The 25,208-nt window shown below is 45.3% G+C and overlaps 1 protein-coding gene across 4 annotated transcripts in view; it reads left to right on the top strand.

Annotated features, from left to right (window-relative positions):
• The window catches only part of ZNF609 (zinc finger protein 609), a 74,402-nt gene that overhangs the window by 38,179 nt on the left and 11,015 nt on the right, over positions 1-25,208 (top strand). For 3 of the 4 annotated variants that reach the window (XM_066592422.1, XM_066592421.1, XM_066592423.1), the window contains exons 3-5: positions 15,400-15,625; positions 22,133-22,220; positions 22,472-24,899. In XM_066592422.1, coding sequence (XP_066448519.1) covers positions 15,400-15,625; positions 22,133-22,220; positions 22,472-24,899 — 2,742 coding nt within the window. The remainder of the gene's footprint in view (positions 1-15,399; positions 15,626-22,132; positions 22,221-22,471; positions 24,900-25,208) is intronic. The other variant, XM_066592424.1, reaches the window with a different exon arrangement.

The raw sequence follows: 25,208 nt of genomic DNA, 5'->3' as shown, positions 1-25,208 counted from the left end.
ACATTGTGCATTAATTATGAGCCATACAGAAGTTATAAAAAGTTTTTTACTTACCTGCTCCGTTGCTAGCGTCCTCGTCTCCATGGTGCCGACTAATTTTCGCCCTCCGATGGCCAAATTAGCCGCGCTTGCGCAGTCCGGGTCTTCTGCAGTCTTCTATGGAGCCGCTCGTGCAGAATGCAGGCTCCGTGTAGCTCCGCCCCGTCACGTGCCGATTCCAGCCAATCAGGAGGCTGGAATCGGCAATGGACCGCACAGAAGAGCTGCGGTCCACGGAGACAGAGGATCCCGGCGGCCATCTTCAGCGGTAAGTATTGAAGTCACCGGAGCGCGGGGATTAAGGTAAGCGCTCCGGTAAGCTTTCTTTACCTCCCTGCATCGGGGTTGTCTCGCGCCGACCGGGGGGGGGGGGTTGAAAAAAAACAAAACCCGTTTCGGCGCGGGACAACCCCTTTAAGTTTTAAAAAGTAGAAAGAAAATAAAGCTTAAGTTAATAAACCCTTTTTCTAGTTATTCCCCACAAAAATGTAAACCATTTAGCAACATAATTGGTATGGCAACATAGTAGAAGGCCAAAGTTTATAAGTATTGCATCATTTACGTAAAAGGGTAGATGATGATTTACAGGAATAAAATGAAAAATGCCAGAATTGTCACATTGCCTTTTAATACGTTGAAGGGTGAATGCAGACGGTCGGGTTCCGACTGCGAGATTCTCGCAATGGGATGCGAACTGTGCCCCTGCAGTGATCCGCGGCTTACCTGTCTGGTATCTTCGCTCTGCGGATGTGCCAGCTGACGCACAGGCTCAATGCAGAGCAGACGCGTGAGCGAGGCTCGGACTGAAAAAGGACAGGCCGCGATTTTGTTAGCCGCAATGAAAATCGTGGCTGTCTGCGTAGGATTGCATAAAACCATGCAATCCTATGGCAGCTTGAAACGGCGAAAATTCCGCGTGAAATCTCACTGCAGAATTTCCGCCCGTGTGCATTCAGCCATATGGTGCGTTCAACTGTACCATAAAAAAAAACAAGCACATGGCTTTATGGATGGAAAAATAAAATATTATCCTTGAAAGGTGACAAGGAAAACCCCGAAACTGTCTGGTATGAAGGGTTAATTTAAAGTATAACAGGCAGTACTATTTAGCACATAGAAAAATGTATCCTGATGCAAACCTGCCAAATGTAAGCCAGAAGGCCGCTCTTGCAGGGCCCCTGCCAACTGTTTCCTGTTGGGTGACTGCTCTTCTGTACATGTTGGGACACTTGAGCAGTATGTGGCCGCGGCTGCTAACTTCCAGGCGTCCTTCGGCTTTCACAGTCCCAGTTTTGCAATAGTCTGTGGGAGCACATCCAGGTCCTGAGCTGATCCTCCCTGGAATGCAGCCCTAATGCTTTTTTAATCTGTCGATTTATTGTTGTTGGCCGCCTGAGCCCTGAGCTGGCAGAATGTCGTACTAACCCCGTTCTGAGACCGAGCAACAAGGAGACGTTAGAAGCACAGGCGGAGATGTCGGGAATTAAAAACACACGTCAAAAAATTACTCTGCCAATTTGCTAAATAAAGCCGCTATCGGATGTGAGCTTCGTTTAACTGGCTGCTTTTTCCACTTTTTTTTTTTTTTTTCGACACTTGTTTTTGTTTTTAAAATATTTTTTTTCTTTCTAGGCCAACATAAGCATATGAAATGATTCCAGTCTTACATGGCATATTGCATGTACACTTCCACACCGGGCTCACATGAGAGTATGGTAAAACGCTGCGTAAAAATCACAGCTTACCCCTGCGAATTGTCGTGTGCATGGTTTACACGCTGCCATGCGCTGTCTTGTTGGTTTCTGCTCTTCAGATGTTTCCTAGCAACTTGCGTTAAAAGAAATTCGCCATACATGTGCAATGTAATTGCGTATGCTCTGCGTTCTGAACGGACCCGTATAAAACTGTACGCTCGTAACACGCTGTAAAATAAAACCTGCTGTGTGCTTATTTTTTTATGTGCTTAATTTACACAAATCTAAATGGATCAATGAAAATCAATGTACTTGCATTGTCTCCATTCACATAATACGCAATGAAATTACGCTTGTGTGAGCCTGGCTTTTAAAAAAATGAGGCACCTAGGAGTTGTCGTTTTGCTGCAAAACTCAACTCAACATGCGGTAACATCTCAGGCAGATATGCAAATGATTAGTTATGGTGTGATTTAGATGAACAGTCTTGCCACCTGAGGCCCTTAAAGTGGTTCCCTCCCTGGTCTATAAAAAGGCTCTCAGAGGCTCCTTGTGTGTAGTGACCTTCTTCCCACGCTCCCGCTCTGTAGTAGAGCTTGTTGACTAGATGCAATTGAAGAGATTTTGCCCAGTTAACAGAGTCTGAGAGGGGGCATTATTGGAATGTGAGAAGCTGGATTGTTGTATCGACATATTGCCCACCTCGTGGGCCGTTCTGACCAGACTGTTAGGAGGTGTTGGTAACAGTGGATGCGTGAGGGCACACAAGGCGACCAGGTCAGAACTCCCTCGACAGACTACCAGGAGAGAGGATCATCTGACAAGTTCAAGCAGCTCCAACTGTTCAGTTATCCATCACCCAGAGACAGGTGGCACCATCTTCACAGGCCTCTGTGTCTTTCAGAACCATTTTGAGGCGCTAAGCTGAAGGACATTTGATCTCACGATGCCCATAACACGTACTGCCTTTAACACCCACCCACCACTCTGTTTTTGCAGTCGTGCCATGAACGACTAAACTGGACTGCTACGGAGTGCAACGGAGTTGTCTTCATCAGCAAATCCAGGTTCATGTCTGGAGACCTGGGTGTGAACACCTCAATCCTGCATTTGCTATGGAGCAGCACACTGCCCCCACTGTTGGTGTGAAGGTCATCACATATGACAGTTGGACACCCCTAGTAGTGGTACGAGGGACAATGACGGCTCAGCAATATGTTCAGGACATCCTGCAGCCACATGTGTTCCTTTCATGGCGGCTTCCAAAAGGCATTTTCTAGCAAAATAATGCTCAGCCGCACACACAAGGGTGTCAAGGCAGATATGACAGCCAGGCAGCAGCACACTGTGGATTCATTTGGGCATGCCGTGCACGCTCAAATCAATCCACAGTGTGCTGCTAGGACCTTACGCATTTATCGGGAGCTAGGAGTGTGAGAAGGGCGTTCCTTCTGTCACACCCCTAGCTTCCGGTGGTGTCAAGATACACTAATACTGGCGGTACAACAGGGTACTAGAGCCTCTATGCCCGCCCATATCAGATTTTGTATGCAAGCTAGAGGCAGAACAACAGAGCTCTGGTAATGATAATATAATAAATTATATTCAATTGTTAAACTTTATCTTTTCTCCCTATGAGCGCAAAATATCCTTTTCTGTTTTTGTGTTACATTATATCCAATCTAGAGGCAGTACAGCAGGGTACTAGAGCCTCCATACTACCCATATCACATCTGATATCCAAGCTAGCGGCGGTACAACAGGGTACTAGAGCCTCTATGCCACCCATATCACATCTTGTACCACCTTTAGCTTGGATACAACAGGGTACTAGAGCCTCCATGCCACCCATATCACATCTTGTATCCAAGCTAGAGGTGGTACAACAGGGTACTAGAGCCTCCATGCCACCCATATCACCTCTTGTATCCAAGCTAGAGGTGGTACAACAGGGTACTAGAGCCTCCATGCCACCCATATCACATTTTGTATGGAAGCTAGAGGCAGAACAGGGTACTAGAGCCTCCTTGCCCCCCGTATCACATCTTGTATCTAATATAGAGTTAGTACAACCGGGTACTCGAGCCTCCATGCCACCCATATCAGATCATGTATCCAAGCTAGAGGTGGTACAACAGGGTACTAGAGCTCTCTTCAAGTGTTCAATTTTCTGCAATAAATTATCCTATTGCTCGGATATTGTAATCACTTCTATCAACGTTACAATCACACATAGAAACATTGTTTCTACAAGAAGTTGTCAGAATCAAAATTGGACCACCACTGAGCTGAAAATTATCCACTATCCTATTCAAAGAGGGGGTATGCTGCTGCCTGACGTTACTGGTAGTGCTTCTCCTCAGGTGGGACGGAGTGCCATGTTGGGGCATTCCCACCTGTATGAGCATTAATATTGTCTGTGGTTTTGTAAAGCTGTACTCGGGGATGTATATGGATGCAGTCTGTAGAGTACACACATTTTACAGTACCCGTCACAAGTAATGGTCCCTTTTCACAGGACGACTGCTGGGTGCGTGAGCACCCAACGACCGTCCCCCGGGCGGCTGCCTGACTATCACTTCTGTGCTTCACATAGGAATGACAGCCGTTCAAGTGAATGGTGGCGGATTGGCAGGGATCGCCACAGCCAGCCTACATTCACAATTAGCAGGAGTCGCTTCTAGACTGAGCAGCTCCTGTTTACACTGCCCAAAGGTTGCTTGCTCTTTAGTTTTGCTAAAACCATGCGCCCCCGACAAGTGATCGATTTCTCGCTTGGCGCTCTGTCGGCAGCCTCGTGTACACGGGACGGTAATCAACCAAACTCGCTGTTTACAGAGAGCATTCTGGCAATCGCTGAGTGTAAAGAACCCCAAAGTAAATTGGGCAGGGATTGTGTGCATTGTCTCAGCACTAACTTGTAAAATATGGGATATTCCTATTCAAATAACTATAAATGTAAACCACAACACCACTGGACCAAGGGCAGTTTTGGCAGCTCCCTGGAGGTGTCAGCCCCCCTGTAACATTAGTACCCCCCTGGGTATAGTGAGCACAGTGCTTGTCCTGCAGTTACAGACAGTATCCTGCATTTACCTTGTTGTTAACAGAACCTGTTAAACCGGCTTCTATGCGTGATCCCAGCCGTGAGCGCCCGCGCTCAGAAACTGCCAGGGATTGCCTTGTGACCGCGGCTGTACGCTTGTTGCTATACACACTGTATGCGGTCACTGAGGACACGGCTATGTGCGACTTACACGTGTGTGATTGTCATACAGCGCACAACAGCATCATCAACGCTTTCTTTTCATCCATATTCCCCGCACCATGAGACGAGCACTTCTACAATGATGGGGCCTACTCCACTGCAGGCCTGGTTATTGTTGCCCATAGCAACCAGTCTGATTTTCTGTTTTCAGTTTTCTAAAGCATCAAGGAAGCCATATGGTTGCTATGGGCAACTCAAATTTATTATAGATGGAGGAGTAGCCCAACACCACACTAAAAGACAGCCCATAGCAACCAATCACAGTGCAGCTTTTAGTTCTTATACTGCTGAACTAAAATGAAAGCTGCACTGTGATTGGTTGCCACTTATTACACTGCTGAGGTAAAATGAAAGCTGCGCTGTGATTGGTTACTAGAGCTCAGCTTTCATTTCTTCTACTGCTTAGGTAAAATGAAAGCTGTGCTGTGATTGGTTGCCACTTATACTGCTGAGGTGAAATGAAAGCTGGTGATTGGTTGCTATGGGCAACACATATTTTCTATGGACCGCTTTTATAAGAATGTGGTGCCAGGGTAAAGTCCATGGAAACAGAAAAATGCTGGAAAAGGGATTGCTACAGTTATAATAGAATAAGTGGCAGGTAAAACATGTTGAGCGCTCCTCCTCACGTGGGACGGGGATTCCTTAATTCCATGTGTTACATGTGACATCTGGTGTTTTCTGTGTGAACATGACATTCTTGTGTAAAGTAACCAGCTGCTGTCCTCCTCATTATGTGCTTACAGATGACATTTTCTGGGAGTCTCCAGAATTGGTATTGCAGCCCCCTGACTAGCTGGTATCAGTAGTGAACTAGTCCCTCCACTTATGGCCAGTGTATGCCGGGTGCAGAAACTTCCAGTGTTTGTAAATATAGTTTTTATTTCCTAATTTCTGAAGGATTCGGTAAGACTTGGAAGTGACGCATTCCTATGAGGAGAATGATTGAGGAGAAAGATCCTCCCGGTAGAAACCTTTAAAAGCCAATTTGTACCTTTCTCATCCATGAGCACAAGACAAATGGTTGCCGTGCCGATGACAATGGCAGAAGTCAGGTATATTGTCTGCAGGAGGTTTTGTTCTTGGTTGTGTGCATCAACAAGAGCAGTTTTTTTCTGCTTCACTCCGGCACTCGTTTTTTTCCCTTCCTCCTTTGTTTCTCTCATTCCTCATTTTCATCTCAGTGGTATTGCTCCCAAGACCTCTCTAATTGTAGGTGTTGATAAGGGGCTACTAGCCACCCCTTCCTTCCCCAGACTCTAGGCACACGCCGTCTCCTCCCAAGCCTCATGTAATGGTAAAATAAAGAGTTGGTGGCTCTCCCTGCCGTGTCCTTGTGCCGGGGAGCTCCTGCTTCTGTGTGAGGTTGGTAGTACTGGGGTGGAGGAGGGGGGAGTAGTCAGGTGAGTACATGTCTGTGTGTGCGGCTCCTCTGCACGTGTTACTATGCTAATTTTTGTCATTAATATATGTTTATTTGTATGCAGATAATGTGCGTGGATGTAAATAATTGTGGCAATGTGGCGCTCAAATCCTCCCGAGCTGCTTTTTTTTCTTTCTGATCCTGATTATAAAAGGCATTCTATAATTGTGCCATCGTCTCTTCGCACTCCCACCTCCCACTATTCACTCTTCCCCATCGCCACCTCCATTACTACCTCTCTTGGTTCATTAAACGCCTTGCTGCTTGAGACTACTGACGTGCGTTAAATCAGGTTAACCTCTTCCCAGCCGCAGGGCAGGCGCAGCTTCTGAGTAGCAGAATTCACATCAAGTGTACGCCACTTGACATTCACATGGAAATAAGCATTCACAGCAAACCTGTCAAAAGACACTAGCAGGCTTACGAGGTGAGTGCTGTGCGACCCCCGTCTGAAGCGCCTACCGCCGTCTACAAGAGCGCTCTGCTTTTATGCCTGTCAGGTGGCTGCACACCCAAGTCCACGTGAAAACCCAGAGGAAACGTTCAAATGTAAGGCAGCTTCTCTGCAAATTAAAGGCATTCAGTCCAAGGATCTATGGGGAAATACTAGTGTACCGTGGGGGGCTTGTTCTCTTAAAGACCACCTGTCACCTGTCCTGACGTGTCTTAGTAAATCATTATATTCCCCACAAAACAGTCATTCTGGAACATCTTCTCTTAGCGCTCTGTGTTGTGCTGTTCCTCCGTTATTCCTCCTAGACATTTAAGAATAAATTGACAACTGGGTGTTGCAACCCTTTTAATAGAGAAAATGTATCCACACTTGATAGCATTGATTGGACTGTGTCAAACTGTAGGACTCCTCCAAGTGGTAATACGCAGTTGTCAATTTATTCATACATTCTAAGAGGAATAGGACAATGTAAAGTATAAAGAAAGGATTTACTGGAGTTGTTTTACGGGGAATACAATTATTTACTAAAACGGACATTTTACGAGAGCAGACAGGTCCACTTTAAAGAAGCCTACCACAGTTCCTTTTAATTCAGATCTAAGAGCTTTTTTTTTTACACAGAGTGATTGTTGTTAAGGTAATAGTTGGATTGGGCGAAACTGAATAATGATTGCTCAGTGTAAACGCGGCCAGTGACATTGTTCGCCATTCATTTTCATGCAGGCATAAAAACCTGACTATGATGAGTTTGTATAAACAGGTAGTTGGTGCTGTTGTATCTTGTCACCACTGGGAAGCAAGGGGTGGAGAGATGGGTGAGCTGTGTTAGGATGCAGGGGACGCCTACAGCTGCTGATTGGCTGGCTGTCTCCGCTGCCCTGCCAGCCATCATCTCCAGGTTCTCCACTTCCATCTTCTCCCCTCCGGACTCTGCCTGCTATCTCTGCTGCTCTCAGTACCAACGTCCCCCATGCTGTGTTCTCTGTCCACCTGTCACCAGGTGGCGACAGAGGTGGGGTACATCCAGCAGCAGAAGAAGACCGCGGCTGACAAAACAGAGCAGCAGCTGTGACCCGGCAGGGGACATCATACCAATTGCAGAGGAGAGGCCAGTAGGGAGACTGTGCTGGCCTGTGCATGGACACATAACAACCCCCGGGGACTGTGACAGTGTGGCTTCTAGCAGGAGATGTGAGGCCACCAGGAACTACCGTTACAGCGGAGCTGCCAGGCCAGCTGACCACAGCGGCGTTAGGAGCTGGGTGAGGGCGCCGGACAGCACGCTCCGAACAGTGACAGCAGCGGGGTCGGGAGTTGGGAGATGCCAGTGGGACACTTACAGCAGCGGCCTCCAGTGCAGGTGTGTGTCTCCGCCAACCAATCCGGATTCCCTCTACTTCCGGCAGCCCAGCCAATGTCTCCACCCATTACTGTCGTGGAGACAAGATACATCAGTATCCAGGTAGTCCATCTACAAACAACTTTCTCTTAACTCGGGAGTTGGGTGGCCAGAAGTTGGTTCGGCGCGCTCTGTCTCCATTTAGTGAGCAGTTATCACTACTCTTTGAAAGCAGAGGAGCGATGATCTTTGGGACGACTGTCGGGGGCTTAAGCATACAAGAGTCGTCCTGTGTAAAAGATCCTTTACTGAAGGCCTTCTCTTTGGTGCTTCACAAATCTATTCCTAATGGCAAATTGAAAGTGTTTTATTGATTCAAGAAAATCAGTTTGTCATATTGAGAGGATGTCCAGTCCAAGTTTGTTTTCAAAACTGCATAATTTCAGCAATTTTCCGTTTAGTCTATTCACGTTTGTTGTATATAGTTATGCAGCAACCGTAATGCTATAGTTCATCATGTAAGCAGTTCCCACAATAGTTGAAATTGGGCTACAATTGTATTTAAATGGTAGTCAGAGTTGGGCATGGGGGACGTGTTTAAAAAAAAAAAAAAAAAGTCTTGGACAATCCCCTTTACCTTCTCAAGAGTTGAGCCCAGAGTTGACCAATATTTTTGTTAGCAGATCGCAGTAATTTCAGCTCGATCCATTTTACATTTATGGTGACCAGCAGACCACTCCTGATATCTGCTTTTTGAACAAACTTTTTATGCTGGTTGGAGTTTAACCCATCCAATACTTTTTTTTTTGCAAGTAATTTCTGCTCCTAACGTAGAAACTAGAAGAGGCATAACGATGGTCGATGAGAGGGCCATTGGACAGATGAACGTCTGAGTTTTTTGAGCCAAAGCTAGGAGAGGATTCAAGAGGAATGGGAAATCTAAAAGAAGGTCTTTTACTGTCTCCTCCTGGATCCACTTCTGACTTTGCCTCAAAAAACTGCACCGAAAAGATGTTTCCAACCCTAGTCTTCACTTTTTTCGTGTCTTTTCTTCAGGAATCTCTTCTGGGTTTGGCTTAAAGGGCCACTATGGATAAAACACATTTTTCTATCCCTGTCCAGCTCACCTGATTGCCTGTTACACTCTGGAGGTCTCTGTATATTGTAGTCGCTTCCGTGCAGCCTAGCCTCCTGTTTAATGCTTATCAGGCACATCATATGAGCCTGTACCATCTCTGCAACACTACCATTACATTGTATATTCAACTAAATCAGCTATATAGCATAAGTATACAGTCAGGAGGATAAGCTGTGATCTTCTCTATTATAGCTGTATGACAGGAGTTGTGTGATCCTCATCAGCAACTATGACAGGAGTGTCTGTGTTCCCCCTCTGCAGAGCATGTGAGGTAAAACCCATCAGAGGGACTATGCAGACTACAAAGCTGACTAGTTTGAGAACAAAGAAAACTAAAGGTCCATTTGCACGGAGCGATGATCGCTCAAAGATCGCTCAAACAAGGGTTGGAGTGATAACTTTAAGCGATCATTTTGCATAAACTATTAAGGAGCTACTCAGCTACTTAATAGCTTATTAGCGTGCAAATGAAGCCTTAGCTGAATACAGTTAATAGCCTGAGGGCTCTTATCAGCTTTCAGTTCCTTTGTTCTCTGTTAGGAAACAATGCTATCAGCACTCCACGTGGAGAACTGCTGATAAGGCTGAAGGACGATTTTTAGTTTGGCCTGAACTTAACGATCAGCTAGCAGTGCACAAAAAGTGCACGATGGGTGTGCGTTTAGACGCAACGATTATTGCTCAAGCGATCACTTTTTAGCGGTTTTTGAGCGATCATCGCTCCGTGTAAATGGGTCTTAAGTAAATCTGCACTGGTCAGAATTTAGATCACATGACCATCTGAGGAGGAGGCGTCGGTCAGCAGTTTCAGATAAAAAGGAATATTTAAGGCTGCCCACACTTGGGCAAGCGTGATATTGTGCTCACCAACATGCGGTTTTATGGCAAAAACCCTTCCCATCACTTCACTAAAGTAACAATCTTCTGGTGTGGCTTTCAGCCATGTCGAAGGATTGGGAAATGAAACCTCGAATTGCACTTGTGTGTACATGGCAGTTAAGGAGGAGCGATGTAGCTACTAAAATCAGCAACTGATACGCAACTGATTCTTGGTCAAAATATGTTCGGTCTCTGGCAGTGTTCACACTGAACAATTATTGATCAGTTTTGTACAGTTCACCAATCAACTGAATGATAATCATTCCTTATAAAAAGGCGCTACGGTAGATATTGAAAAAGTGCTACCCCTACTGTGCTGCCATCAATATGCCATAAATGCCTGATATGAAAACGTCTTTTACACCTCCTGCAAACAGACGGGACGGACCCCGCATGCGGTATTCCTGCAGCAGAGTTTGTTCCGGTGCCCGGCTGGTGACCCCAGCTTACCTGTCGGGTGTCTTCTGCGAGCGCTGCGGATGTGCCCGCCAGCACTCCGTTGCGCATGCGCAGTAGCCGCCGGTGCTGGAGGGTGACATGTATCCCATGATACTTCGCAGTGATCACTGCGGAGTGTGCCGCGGGACGGACGGCTTTCATTGACTTCAGTGGAAGCTGGCCATGCGTATCCCGCACAAATTCTCAGCATGCTGCGATTTATTCTGCGCGAGTGGAAAATCGCAATTGATTTCCGCTTGTGGAGATGAAATGGCGTTTTGCCATTGAGAGCTATGGGCAGTATTCGCTGTGGAGTCTGGAGGCGAACGCCCACCCCGGACTCCGCAATGCAAATACGCCCATATGCAGGATGCCTAAAGGGATTGTGTCATTACAAAATGGCCTATTGTTTACACTACTGGTAGTAGTTGAAGTGTAAATACTTCAATGTTTTCAGCTTTTATTGATGTTTACACAGTTTACTGTCTCATGTATTCTGTAATGAAAGCATAGCAAGTTTAGATGAATAAAAATAATGGATTAACTGTGTTTCACCAAATTAAATGTCGATTTTTGACTCTTCAAAGTAGCCCCCTCTAGCTGATGTAGCTTGATACAATCAAGGCTTCATTCTACAGTTGCGTTCTGATACTGTTTATAAATTTCTTCCAACCATTGTTGCAGAAGTTCCCACAAATGTGCTGCTCTTGTAGGCTGCTTTGCTTTCACCCCTTTGTCCAATTTATCCCAGACAAGCTCAATGGGGTTTAAGTCTGGACTTAATGCAGCCCATTGCATTCTTTGAAGCCTTCTTCTTAAAGGGGTTGTCCCGAGGCAAAACATCAAAATTTTAAATTAGCGCATTCCCCCTGTCACCCCCCCGGCATAAAATAGCATTTTAAAGCGGTTTTTAAACCGCTTGCTACTCACCGATGTGATGAAAGATGAACTTATAAAATTCTTCTCCCAAGATGGCCGCCGGTCCTTTCCCAGGGATGCACTGCCGTTTTCTCCCGTGGTGCACCGCGGGTCTTCTCCCATGGTGCACCATGGGCTCTGTGCGTTCCATTGCCGATTCCAGCCTCCTGATTGGCTGGAATCGGCACACGTGACGGGGCGGAGCTACGCGATGACGCGTAGAAGGGGGCGGAGCCAGAATGCCGCTCGTGCCCGGACCGACCAGAAGGAGAAGACCCTTCTGCGCAAGCGCGTCTAAAAAAGCAAGAAGACCCCGAAATTAGACGGAGCCATGGAGACGGGGACGCCAGCAACGGAGCAGGTAAGTGAATAACTTCTGTATGGCTCATATTTAATGCACGATGTATATTACAAAGTGCATTAATATGGCCATACAGAAGTGTATAACCCCACTTGCTTTCGTGAGACAACCCCTTTAAGTAGTTCTGTTGTAGACTAGAAGTATGTTTTGTATCATTGTCTTACTGTAATATGAACTGCTGACTAACTAGGTGTACACCAGTGGGTATTGCATGGCATATCAAAATACTTTGGTAGCCTTTTTTCGTCCACTGTGCCAGTCACCCTATGCAAGTCGCCAACTCTGGATGCAACAAAAGAGCCCCAGGCATCACACTTCCTCCTCCATGTTTGACAGTTGGTGTCACACTCAGGAACCATTCTTTCACCTACTCGACACTAAACCCTGTGTGATGGACCAAAGATGTTAAACTTTGGTTCATCAGTCGATAAGACCGCCTTCCTCTCTTCAGTAGTACACTGGAGGTGTTGCTTAGCCCAGTCTTTTTATTTATTTTCCCTTCTTAGCAGTGGCTTTCTCACTGATACTCTACTTGTCAAACCTGCAGAGAGAAGTCTTCTCTTCACAGATGAAATGTTTATTTTTTTGCTGCACTTAAGCTGTACCTGGATATTTTGTGCTGAGGCCCCGTCACGCAAACTGTTGAATCTCAAAAATTTATCTTCTTTTGTGGTGACCTTTGATCTGCCAGACCTCTTCCTGTCAGAGTTTTCTCCAGTTTCCAAGTCCCTTTTGATGGTACAGGAAACTGTACTGACTGCCACCTTGGCTGTTGTGTAAGAGTTAGACCATATGGTGTGACTGGATGCATGCAGACAAGCCTAACCTACATGCACTGGGGTATTGCAGCACAATTTACTTTCAGTTGTGTGGCTATTGACCAGTGCAGGTGGGTGTGGTTTGGCCACATACGGTCAGTCGCTCCATGTGGTTTCATGCATAAAGGCTCATTTACATGTAACAATTATCGCTCAAAATTTGTTTAAACGACCGAAAATGAGCAAAAATTGTTACATGTAAACACGGGCATCATGCACTTTTCGTTTAAACAATGATTTTAAGAGCAACTTAAAATCCATCGTTCAGACACTGAAAGATAGTGTTTTTCAGTTTACTGCTTGCTGTTATCTTCACCAGAGTCAGCAAATAACATTGTAATTTGCCAGCAACTGCGAGTAGAACAATGCAGCTGTGTGCACAGCTAGGTGTGTGATTAAGCACACGCTGGGCTCTGCAAACAGCTCTTGAAGGCCCCTTTACATGCAAATGAAAATGATAAAGTGTTAATGCCCATTAACACTTTATGCAAATAGATCGCAAAATCTTTCAGTCACTTGAAAGATTATCTATGTATAAATGCGTGTAAATGGGCCTTTAGTTGACTTTTTTAGTAGTTATCTAATTAACATCACAGATGGGATTGGTTAACAATAAATGATGGTCACAGCTCGCCTACTTTCCTTGCACTGGTCACAGAGCATAGCTATAGGTGGCCATACGCATTAGATAGAAGGAGCTTATGGTTAGACACCCAGGGACTGATTGTTTTGCAGACCTAGCCATATACATTTAGACCATATTGGCCGTTACAGTTGTGCAAACTGTATATCCATGTTCAGTGTAATCAAGTGATGGCCGATCGATCTTTCTAAGAGCTGTCATGTCTGACTATCATTTTGGTTGAAGTTGATTTTCATTAAAGGGGTTGTCTCGCGGCAAACCTCAAAATTTTACATTCCCTCATTCCCCCTGTCACCCCCCCCTGGCATAAAATAGCAATTTAAAGCGGTTTTTAAACCGCTTGCTACTCACCCATCCGACGAAATAAGGACTTTAAAAAATCTTCTCCCTAAGATGGCCGTTCCATTGCCGATTCCAGCCTCCTGATTGGCTGGAATCGGCACACGTGACGGGGCGGAGCTACGATGACGACGCGGTGAGCAGCTCTCCGGCACGAGCGGCCCCATTCACCAGCCAGAAGTCCGCACAGCACAAGCGTGTCTAAAAAAGCAAGAAGCCAGCGAAATTAGACGGAGCCATGGAGACGGGGACGCTAGCAACGGAGCAGGTAAGTGAATAACTTCTGTATGGCTCATATTTAATGCACGATGTATATTACAAAGTGCATTAATATGGCCATACAGAAGTGTATAACCCCACTTGCTTTCGCGAGACAACCCCTTTAACTATAATCCAATGTATATGGACACTCTCCCATAGAAGTAAATCAGTCACATCAAGACTCTGTTCTGATGTCCATGTAGCTGCTGTAAAGCATCTCTCTGAATCAGGCAAGATGGCCAGCTCCATAATTATGTACAGAAAGTAGAATAAATCTACCATTAGATCCGATCTGGAAAATAACACAAGGCATCACGTTTGCTGTCTCATGAAAACTTTTTATTCCTGTCCCACAAAACGGCTATTATTGTAGTGAATAGCTCTGGTAATTATTCTGTGCGCTGTGCGAATTAACACTGTGACTGCTGGCTAATTAGCAGACCTGCTGTAATTAGTCTCATTGTGTTCTAGCTGGTAGGTCCTGTGTGTCTGCTCCACAACCAGTCATTTCTTCCCCCCATGTGACCTGGTAATGAACTTGTTTTTGCCAAGAGGAATTCCCTGTCTTTTAACTACATCTCTGGAATACAGATCAGAAATGCCCTAAAAATACATTTCTGGTCCTCCACCGGATCACTTGGCTCTGTGCACACTGCGTTAGAACCCCTTATGGCCATCATATACGTATGCCAGGAAAAGCTCCCACCGCCTATGTGTTAAACATATGGCAAAAAATATTGAAACTTCTGTATTTTAATGTTCCAGAAAGTTGTTGACACATTTCTCAATACTAGTATTTAACCTTGGGGTCAAAATGAAGGCTTAAAGGGAATCTGTCACCATCTTTTTGCACCCATGTCTGAGGCAGTTCATCCATGAATGACTGCCTGTTTACTATGAATTGGGATGGACGGTCGGAATGATTCTCGGATGTTCCACCTTCATTCACTGTGCAATGATTGTGCGACAGTCGTCCCGTGTGAGAGAGCCCTAACAGTTTGATGATCTATTTTCAGATCAGTGAGGGTCTACTGCTCAAGACCCCTGCTGACTAGCTGATTGAAGAGGCTTCTGTGCTCTGCTGCTTTTCAGGCCTGTGATGTCCCAATCATCGGTCACATGGCCTAAGTGTAGGTGAATGAAACATGAGCTGCAATACCAAGCACAGCCACTATGAAATGTACAGCGCTATGCTTGGTACGCAGTGAAGTGACAGTGGTGTTCACCTGAGCACTGCAGCCAATCAGACAGTTGATTTAGAAATTATTTCATAAATGCAGTTATAAAATGCATGTATAAAATGACATTTTTGAGAAGAGTGACTTTGGCTGTAGGTTTTGTACTATTTTGCTTGAACTGACATTGTTTCTTGAACTATTCTCTCTAGATGGAATCCACAGTGTGTGCATCTTCTGGGCTACCTCTTCATCTACTTGTCCCGATGGTCAACAGTGACATATCGTCTCCCTGCGAGCAGATCATGGTGCGAACAAGATCTGTGGGTGTCAACACCAGTGATGTGGCTCTTGCCACGGAGCCTGAATGTCTTGGACCTTGTGAACCAGGCACCAGTGTAAATTTAGAAGGCATCGTGTGGCAGGAGACAGAGGATGGTAAGCGAAGCATGTTTCTTCTAAGCATTGACTATCTTGCACTGATACGCAGTGTCTCACTGTCTGGAGGCCCAGAAAAATGGGCTATAAGTCGAAAACTAATCGACACATTTTACCCTCCTAATAGTCACATTAAAATTGCAAAAATCTTTCCTGAAAATATCTTTTTTTTTTTTTTTTTTTAATTGTAGATTTTCAATTTATGTCTCATGTAAATATATTTGGGATAGAAGTCATGTTAAAGGGGTTGTCCCGCGCCGAAACGTTTTTTGTTTTTTTTTCAATAGCCCCCCCCCCCGTTCGGCGCGAGACAAACCCGATGCAGGGGTTTAAAAAAAAACAAACGGATAGTACTTACCCGAATCCCCGCGCTTCGGTGACTTCTTACTTACCTTGCGAAGATGGCCGCCGGGATCTTCACCCACGGTGGACCGCAGGTCTTCTCCCATGGTGCACCATGGGCTCTGTGCGGTCCATTGCCGATTCCAGCCTCCTGATTGGCTGGAATCGGCACACGTGACGGGGCAGAGCTACGAGGAGCAGCTCTCCGGCACGAGCGGCCCCATTCAGAAGGGAGAAGACCGGACTGCGCAAGCGCGTCTAATCGGGAGATTAGACGGCACCATGGCGACGGGGACGCTAGCAACGGAGCAGGTAAGTGAATAACTTCTGTTTGGCTCATATTTAATGCACGATGTATATTACAAAGTGCATTAATATGGCCATACAGAAGTGTATACCCCCACTTGCTTTCGCGGGACAACCCCTTTAAGGCCGAGCTCCCATGACCGTATGTGTAAAACGTGTCCACCACTGAAGTCGTGAAAATCAGACAACAATCTGACTCTCTTCGGAGATCCGTGCACATGCTCTCCCATAGGCTTGTATAGGAGATCGTACGGGACTCTGAAAAGAGTCAGATTTTCAGCGGGAACCAAGAAGCCGGCGAGTACAAAAAGTAAAGTACCCGGCTCCCTGTCATCTCACAATGTATTTTTTGTATGAGTGCTTTTAAGTGCAAAAAAAACTTTCACAGCTGCACATTGATTGTATGAATCGGCCATCACAAAATAGGCGAAAATCAGAACAACTAGTTGAAAAATAAAATCACTGGAGCCGAACGCAACCTTTCCCAACAACGTTGGCTGCCATGCTGCCTCAGAAAGGTTCCGTGGACATTCACCTAGTAACCCCCACCTACAAGAAGGAGATTCCTGCTTCTTTTCTCGTATAAAGTATTGAATAGCCTTTAATAACTTTTTGTTGTGGGGCAAGGGAAATAAAAAGCTATTTCTACTTTTATTGGGGGTATTTATTTTTACAGCATCCATCATTTGGTATAAATATTAGGTTTTCTCTCTTCTATGGGTCATTACAATTATAGCAACACTAAGGCTGGGTTCTCACAGGGCAGAATCCCACCAGAAATCTTGCGGTTGTGCCGCAGCGAAAAACTGCGAGATTCCCGCCGGGAAAGCACAGCTTCAAAACCCGTGGCACTCAGCTGCGGGTTTTGGAGCGGCTTTTCCATTGCGGCCGGCGCTCCCATAGAGAGCAGCGTGGCAGCAACAGAAAAAAAGGAAAAACAATGCTTCGGCACGGGGAATACGCGCCGCATCGGCGGCTTTGCCGTCCAGTGTGCACGAGATTTTTGACAAATCTCGTCCACATAGCTGGCTAATCCCGGGATTGGCGGCCGCAGGCGGACTTGCCGCAGCGAAATTCCTCACTTTGTGTAAACCCAGCCTAAGGGCTTTTTTACACAGGTGGTTATACACACGGGTTTTGAGCACATAATATGTGTAACTAATTTTACATGACGTTTGGCGGTGCCTTTTACACACGACACACAAAATCCACACCAAAAAACAAAAAAAGGTCTGGTCCATTTTGGCACATATTATGTGTGCACTCACGGTTGAGAGAAATGGCTGCGCGTCAGGAAGTGCCGCGCGTCAGGAACCTGTTGGTGACGTGTGATTGGTGTTTATTGATCCTGCTGTGTAAAGATTGTATTGTCCGACCTAGTACTGTAGCTTGTAGGGGCATTCAAGCAAATAAATCCCATAACTGGATGAAAAGTATTTCTTTTCTTTATTTTAAAACTTTCACCTGTATCGTTGCTCTGAAATAATTTCTCTGTGATATTTTTGCAACACTTGCACAGTTTCTGGCTGCCTGAGAGTTAGCCTAATAACCCATAATAACTCTTTTTGGCCTTTTTTTAAAGCCTACTTGGTGCCAGTACGTTTTTGAGAGTCTTGGCTCTCTTAAAGGTGATTATTGGTTTTTGTTTCCATTTGTTTAATTGATTGGCCACAAGGGCGTCATGCAGCAACATTGGCCAGTGTTTCTTGAGGATCCTTCCGATGACTAAAGTGAGAGTGGTTATGGGTGGTAATAAATTAGATTGTCAGTGGTTTTGCTCTGTAGTTTGGAGGTTTCAGCATGCTTTTTGTGTGTTTTATCAGAGCTTTGGCATAGCCCCTTCACGAGCCTACTTCTTAAGATCTTGCTTTGCAGATGAAATCACTGTTTTTAGTGCGATTGCATCTCATCCGATGGAACCAGCTATGCAGAATGTTAGTGAGCCAATTGTTTTTGTAATTTTAAAGGGTAGTTGTCTATCTTTTAAAAAATGTTTTGGTGCGTATTGTTCCATCTTCTTGGTTCAGCGATAAATACAGGTGTTCTATGAATGTTTCAGACCTTTTCCTGTAAATGTCAGATTCCACTTTTTATTGAGAAATTATGTGAATTCTTCAAATTCTTTTGTTGAGCTGTCCCATATAAAGATTAGTTTGTCGATATACAGTTTGTAGAAATTACTGTTTTGAAGCCAAGAGTGGTCTGACTTTATGAACTTTAGAATCAAACGCTCCCATGTACAAATCCGCTAAACTGGGTGCGACTCGTGTCCCCATCGCTGGGCCCAGTGTTTGTAGTTGCAGCTGGGAATCAAAGGCCAAGTAATTGTTTTTCAGAGTAAAGTGAATGCTATCTAGGATTAAATCCCTTTTAGTGTTTTTGGCATAGTTGGGTCTGTATCCAGGAAAGAAGATATTACTGCTGTTCCTTGACTGTGGGGCATGTTTGACTATAGAGAAGTTCTGCGTCGACCATTTGTATGAAGGTTTTCAGGGGTAATTTTTAGGTAATCTAATCTGATCTTTTAAAAAGGCATCTAGGGCAAGGACATATTTGTACACGAGAGCGTCAATATAATGTTATGGGTTGCAAGTGATAGAATTAATTCTGGATATAGTGGGTCTAACTGGGGGGTGAGGATGTGTCTATGGATTTTTGGAAGGTGATAGAAGATTGGCAGATTGGGATTCTCAATAATGGGAAATTGTTTTTCATTTTCGGAGATGATACTTTCTTCATAGGTTCCCACAATTAGGTTTTCAAATTTTTGGTTGACGGATCACTATAGATTAATAATTAGCATCTGAGAGAATACGGAGGGCTTTGCTGATGTACGTACTACAGTCGTGTAGACTGATTCCACCTTTATCTGTATTTCTAATAATCAAATCGTTGTTCTCAGTTAGGGACTTGATAGATAATTTCTCTTCTTTTGTTGGATTGGATTGGTGTTTCCTTTTTGTGTTTTATTACATTGAATTCTAATGCTACTAGGTAGTGGAACGTATCTATAGAATTGCCTTTGTGGTGGATTGGGTAGAAGGTGGACCTGTGGCCCCTTTATAAATGTCAGGCAAAAGTACAGAGCTTTTTCAAGAAGTGAGAGTTTATCGGCTGTGGGGTGTGTAGCTAGAAAGGTTGACATTTTTACTGTTCCTGGGGTTTGGTTGTTTTGTTGCATTTGGGGCTGGTTTAATTTTTTTTTTCCTTTGTATTCTTTTATCATTTGTTTTTCTCTCCCGTTTGTTCCCCAGCTTCCACTTTTTATCTTAAAGGGCTGTGGACATTTGTGGTCTGGATAGTTGTTGGGTCTAGTCTGATGTGATTAGATGGTGTAGGGGTCAGATTTGGTGGCAATTCTAAAAAAGAGGTAGACTGGTTGACCCATGCAAGTCCATAAGAAGAGCACGTGCATGGGACTCTGAATAGAGTCAGATTTCATGCGCAGCGCAGACTTCAGCAGCGGGCACCAGGGGATCCAAGAGCGGACGGGTATAAAAGGTGTAGTGTAGTTGCTGTGGATTTTCTGTAGAATTACATTGCAAGCCATGTTGAGGAGACTTCAGCAAATCTTATCCTCATGTTGCAGAAAAAAATTGTGTGGATTTGAAATATCGTGCAGATTTTCAGCACTAATTTCACTTCTTCAAATTAGGTGTCAAATTTGGGTCAAAATTCAAGTTACATGCAGATTTTAAATCAGATACTGACCTACACCAAAATCTGCTGTGTATTTCCCGCTACATGTGGCCTTAGCCTTAGGCCTCCCTCACACAGACTTTTTTTGTATAGCGTTTAGCGCTGCACGCCCATTGAAATGAATGGGCAGCGGTTTCAGCAGCGCTAAACGCTATACAAAAAAAGTGGCACAACTCGGTATCAGATTTTTGGCATCGCTAAACGCAAGCGCTAGCTGCACTACCTTTAAAAAAAAAAGGGGGGGCTACTTACATAGCTGGCACCGCTGGAGTTCCCGCTTCTGTTCTCCAGAGCTCCAGGCAGGCTGCCGGGCACTTGTCAAGCCGATAAAAGGATCTATTGCTAGTGATTGGGATTGAAATCCTTGCAAGAGATTTCTCTGGTCGGTAAAGAAGCACCGGCTCCGCCAATCAGAGCCAGTGCTGGAGGCACCAATCACAGCCATTCATTGAATTCAAGATCCTCTCTCGGCGATGACAAGTGCCGGGAGCTCTGGAGAACAGCGGCAAGACCTGGACAGTGCCAGCTAGGTGAGGTATTGATTCTTTTTTTTTTTTCTTTTTCAGCATCCTTCAGCTGTGCTGAAAACGCTGCTGAAACCGCAGTAAACGCTGCATTTCTGCAAACCTCTATGTGAGTGAGGCCTAAGACTGGGGACACGCCGGTCGTATTCTTGGTGGAAATCTTGCGAGATTTCCGCCAAGAAAGTGCAGCTTCAAAACCTGCGGGTTTTAGAGGGGCTTCGCCTCATGCTTTTCCATTGTGGCCGGCTCTCCCATAGAGGAGAGCGCAGCCACAGCAGAAGAAGAAGAAAAAGAATGGACAGGCTGTGTCCCAGGAATCCGCTCCACATCGCCGGCTTTACCGCTGCGGATTTGCTGTCCCGTGTGGATGAGATTTTTGGCAAATCTCATCCACATGGCTGGCTAATCCCGGGATTAGCGGCCACAGGCGGATTTGCCACAGCGCAAATCCGCCCCGTGTGAACCCAGCCTTACACTGCAAAAACTGATTATGAATATACTGCTGCATGAATGGTATTCGATCTTGAATCAGAGTGGATAAGTGGAGAACATATTTCAGACTTGGCTTGATAAACAGCTTGACTAAAAAGAAAACAAAAACTAGCCTGAAAGAGTCAGTAGCTACAATTTGGTCAAGTTCCTTAAAGGGATTGTTGCACGAATCTTATCACCAATCCCAGGATAAGTATCTGAGTAGTGGGGGGTTCAACCATCGGGATTCCCCACTGATCATGATAATATGGGTCCTGAGAGTCCCTGAATAGGGATGAGCGAGTATACTTGCTAAAGCACTACTCGTTCGAGTAATGTGCCTTAGCCGAGTATCTCCCTGCTTGTCCCTGAAGATTCGGGAGCAGCCGCAGCTGACAGGTGAGTTGCGGGGGGGAAGCGGGCGGGAGAGAGAGATCTCCCCTCCGTTCCTCCCCACTCTCCCCCGCAGCTCCCCGCCCCGCGCCGCCCCCCGAATCTTCAGAGATGAGCAGGGAGATACTCGTCTAAGGCACATTACTCGAGCGAGTAGTGCCTTAGCGAGTATACTCGCTCATCCCTATCCCTGAACAAATGGAGGGGTGATCACGCATGTACACTACTGCTCCATTCATCTTTTATGGGACTGCCAGATGTATACTCTTTTAACACCTATCAAGAACCTCACGATTCTCGTTTGCCTGAGCGAATGAGCTGGCGATGTCCTCCTCAGCTTGTTTGCGCTCAAGCAGTCTCTTCAGATGGACAAATCATCGATGGAATTTGTTCACTTATCGATTAGTGTTTAAAAGTGCCAACAAGCCAACAATTTTTATGCCAGATGAAATTGAACGACGAATGAGAAATGCGCGATTCTTTCATTCGTCGGCTCTCATTTAAACTGAATGATTATCATTCACTTTCATGTGAATGATTTTTAGAAGGATCATCGTTCTGTCTAAACGTACCTATGGTTATGGGCTTGTACTCCATCAGCCAGATACTTATCACTTAACTTTTGGACAGGTGAAAAGTTACTTTTAAAAACTTAGTCTCGAAACAATCCGTACCCATACTGTGGTAAACATCCACTGCTGTCTTGTCTCACCTGAAGCAATATAACTGTCTTTTGCCTATAATTTATCTTTTAATCTCCTTCCTTTCACAGGTATGTTGGTAGTCAATGTGACATGGAGAAACAAGACATATGTAGGCACCCTTTTAGATTGCACGCGGCATGACTGGGCTCCACCTAGGTGAGTTTGTACATTTTCAACTACTGTCTATTTTCAATTATCTTCTTTTGGTTGTTAGAAGAGATTATGTGAGATTTTAAGTCTGCTTTTCTGAAACAGTGCTGCTCATTTTAGCTGGCCATGCGGCTGTATCGTGGCCTTAGTTGAAGTTGTAACCTAAACCGCTTAATTATAATATATATTTTTTAATCCGTATAGGATCATTAAATTAATACGCTCACCCTCTTCATTTTCTCCCCTTTCCCCTCCAGATTCTGCGACTCTCCCACAAGTGACTTGGAGATGCGGAACGGACGGGGGAGGGGTAAACGCATGCGGCCAAGTAGTAATGCTCCTATTGCAGATGGTACACCAGCCCCTGATAATAAAGGTGCAAGCAGTAGTAGCAGCAGTAGCAGCAAGACACGAGCTGGCGCTAACAATAAAGGGAGACGTGGAAGCCAGAATTCAAGCGAGCATCGTCTGCCCCCCTGCAATCCAGCAGAAGATATAAAAGCTAGCCCATCCTCTGCCAGCAAGCGCAAAAGTAAACCTCCTTCTGACATGGAACTGACCTCCAGCTCTGAAGACTCTAAGGGAAGTAAGCGTGCCCGCACGAACTCCATGGGTTCCTCATCTGCCCCAGTGTCTGTTTCTTTACCTTTAACAGTGCCATTAAGCACTATAAAGGTGGAACCAACTACATTGGACCGTAATTGTTCCTCTCCCATATTAATAGACTGTCCTCACCCTAATTGCAACAAGAAATACAAGCACATTAATGGCCTGAAGTACCATCAGGCTCATGCACACACAGATGATGACAGTAAACCAGAGGCAGATGGAGACAGTGAATGCGGTGAGGAGCCACACCTTCATCTGGACATAGGTAGCTGTAATGGTAGCTTTCCAACTCAAAAAGGTTCCCTTTCACCAGCACGATCCGCAACTCCTAAAGCTCGTTTGACTGAACCACACAGTCCTACGCTCAGCTCTAAATTTGGAGGTAAGGTTGTATGCAAGAAAAAAATTGGTACCGAAGGAGATACAGATCCAGGAGCACTTTCAAATGATGGATCAGATGATGGTCCCATGGCAGCCGATGACACAAGCAATGATGGTTTTGAATCACAGGAAAAGAGATTGACTGAAAAGGATGCAGCTAAAAAGGGCAATGGGAGCAGTAAGCCTGACAAGTTGGCTTCATCTAAAAGTGTGAAGTCTGCTCGGCCTATTGCACCTGCAATTGTACCCCAGCAAATGTACACCATTCAAACTACTACCTTCACTGCTGGGAGCCCTGGTTCCTCAACTGGTCTTACTACCACAGTAGTCCAAGCTATGCCTACCAGCCCACAGCTTAAACCTATCCAGCCTAAACCAACAGTCATGGGAGAGCCATCTAGTATTAATCCAGCCTTAACTCCATCAAGGGATAAGAAGAAAAAGGATAAAAAGAAGAAAGAACAAAGAGAGGATGAAAGTCCTGGAAGCTCTATAAAAGTAGGACGTCCAGAAGATGGAAAAAGTCCCTTTGGGGAAGCAGTAAGCGATGCGGCAAACAAAGGTGATGGACTTATTAATGGCTCTGATGCTCATCAGAGTAGGCTGGCCAGCATAAAGGCGGAGGCTGACAAAATCTATAGCTTCACAGACAATGCACCCAGTCCTTCCATAGGAGGAGGAGGTAGTAGTTCAAACCGAATGGAAAATCCCAGTCCTGGTCAGCCCATGACCCCGTTACATGTTGTGACTCAAAATGGTGCAGAAGGAACTTCTGCTAAAACAAACAGCCCAGCTTACTCTGACATTTCAGATGCAGGTGAAGATGGAGAAGGTAAATTAGAAGGCACAAAGGCCAAAGATCCAGAGCAAATGGTGAAGGAAAGTGCCAAAAAGTCCCTTTTTCCACCACAACCTCAAAGCAAAGAATCCCCATACTATCAGACCTTTGAAACATACTACTCACCTAACTATGCACATTCCAGTCCAGGTGCCATGAATCCCACTAGTCAGACTACGCCAGAAAGTCAGCCACTGAAAGTCAAGAAAGAAGAAGATCTGGAGGTAACGGAAGTTAAGATGAAAGTTGAGCCACCTGAGGATAAAAAGCCGGAGCTTAGCAGCACTAGCCAACAGCCCTCAGTTATTCAACAGCGCCCAAATATGTACATGCAGTCTCTCTATTATAATCAGTATGCCTATGTGCCTCCTTATGGCTATAGTGACCAAGGGTATCATGCTCATCTGCTGAGCACTAACCCAACATATAGACAACAATATGAGGAGCACCAGAAACAAAGACAAAATCTGGAACAGCAGCAGCAACAACAACAGCAGCAGCGCAACATTGAAAAGAAGGCAGAGATGGCCATGAGAGATAGAGAGGCTACTCTCAAAGAAGAATGGAAGCACAAGTCTTCAGTACCTCCAACACTTACAAAGGCACCAAGTCTAACTGACCTGGGGAAGTCAGGTCCTAGCAAACCTAAGGAGCTAGTTCCTGGACCAGACTCAAGTAAATCTGTGATTATCCCCAAACCAGAGGACTCCAAGATTCCAGTACAGCAAACAGAGGGTTTAAAGGCAAAAGTATCTGAAGGAAGTGGTCATACGGCAAAAGAAAGTGGAGAACCTTCAAAACCAGTGGGAGAGTGCAATAGACAAGGTGGACTGGACCCTGTATTATGGTACAGACAGGTAAGAACTAAATGATTATTACAGTAGTGAATCCCTTAAAGGGGTTGTCTCGCGAAATCAAGTGGGGTTATACACTTCTGTATGGCCATATTAATGCACTTTGTAATATACATCGTGCATTAAATATGAGCCATACAGAAGTTATTCACTTACCTGCTCCGTTGCTAGCGTCCCCATCGCCATGGTTCCGTCTAATTTGGGTGTCTTCTTGCTTTTTTAGACGCGCTTGCGCAGATGGGTCTTCTCCCTTCGGCTCCGCTCGGCACCATCTGCTTTTTGGCTCCGCCCCCTTGTATGCGTCATCGCGTA

Source organism: Eleutherodactylus coqui, chromosome 2, assembly GCF_035609145.1.
Source record: "Eleutherodactylus coqui strain aEleCoq1 chromosome 2, aEleCoq1.hap1, whole genome shotgun sequence".
In the NCBI taxonomy this organism is placed as follows: domain Eukaryota; kingdom Metazoa; phylum Chordata; class Amphibia; order Anura; family Eleutherodactylidae; genus Eleutherodactylus; species Eleutherodactylus coqui.
The sequence above is the reverse complement of the archived record's forward strand: the minus strand, read 5'-3'. Positions and strand labels throughout refer to the sequence as shown.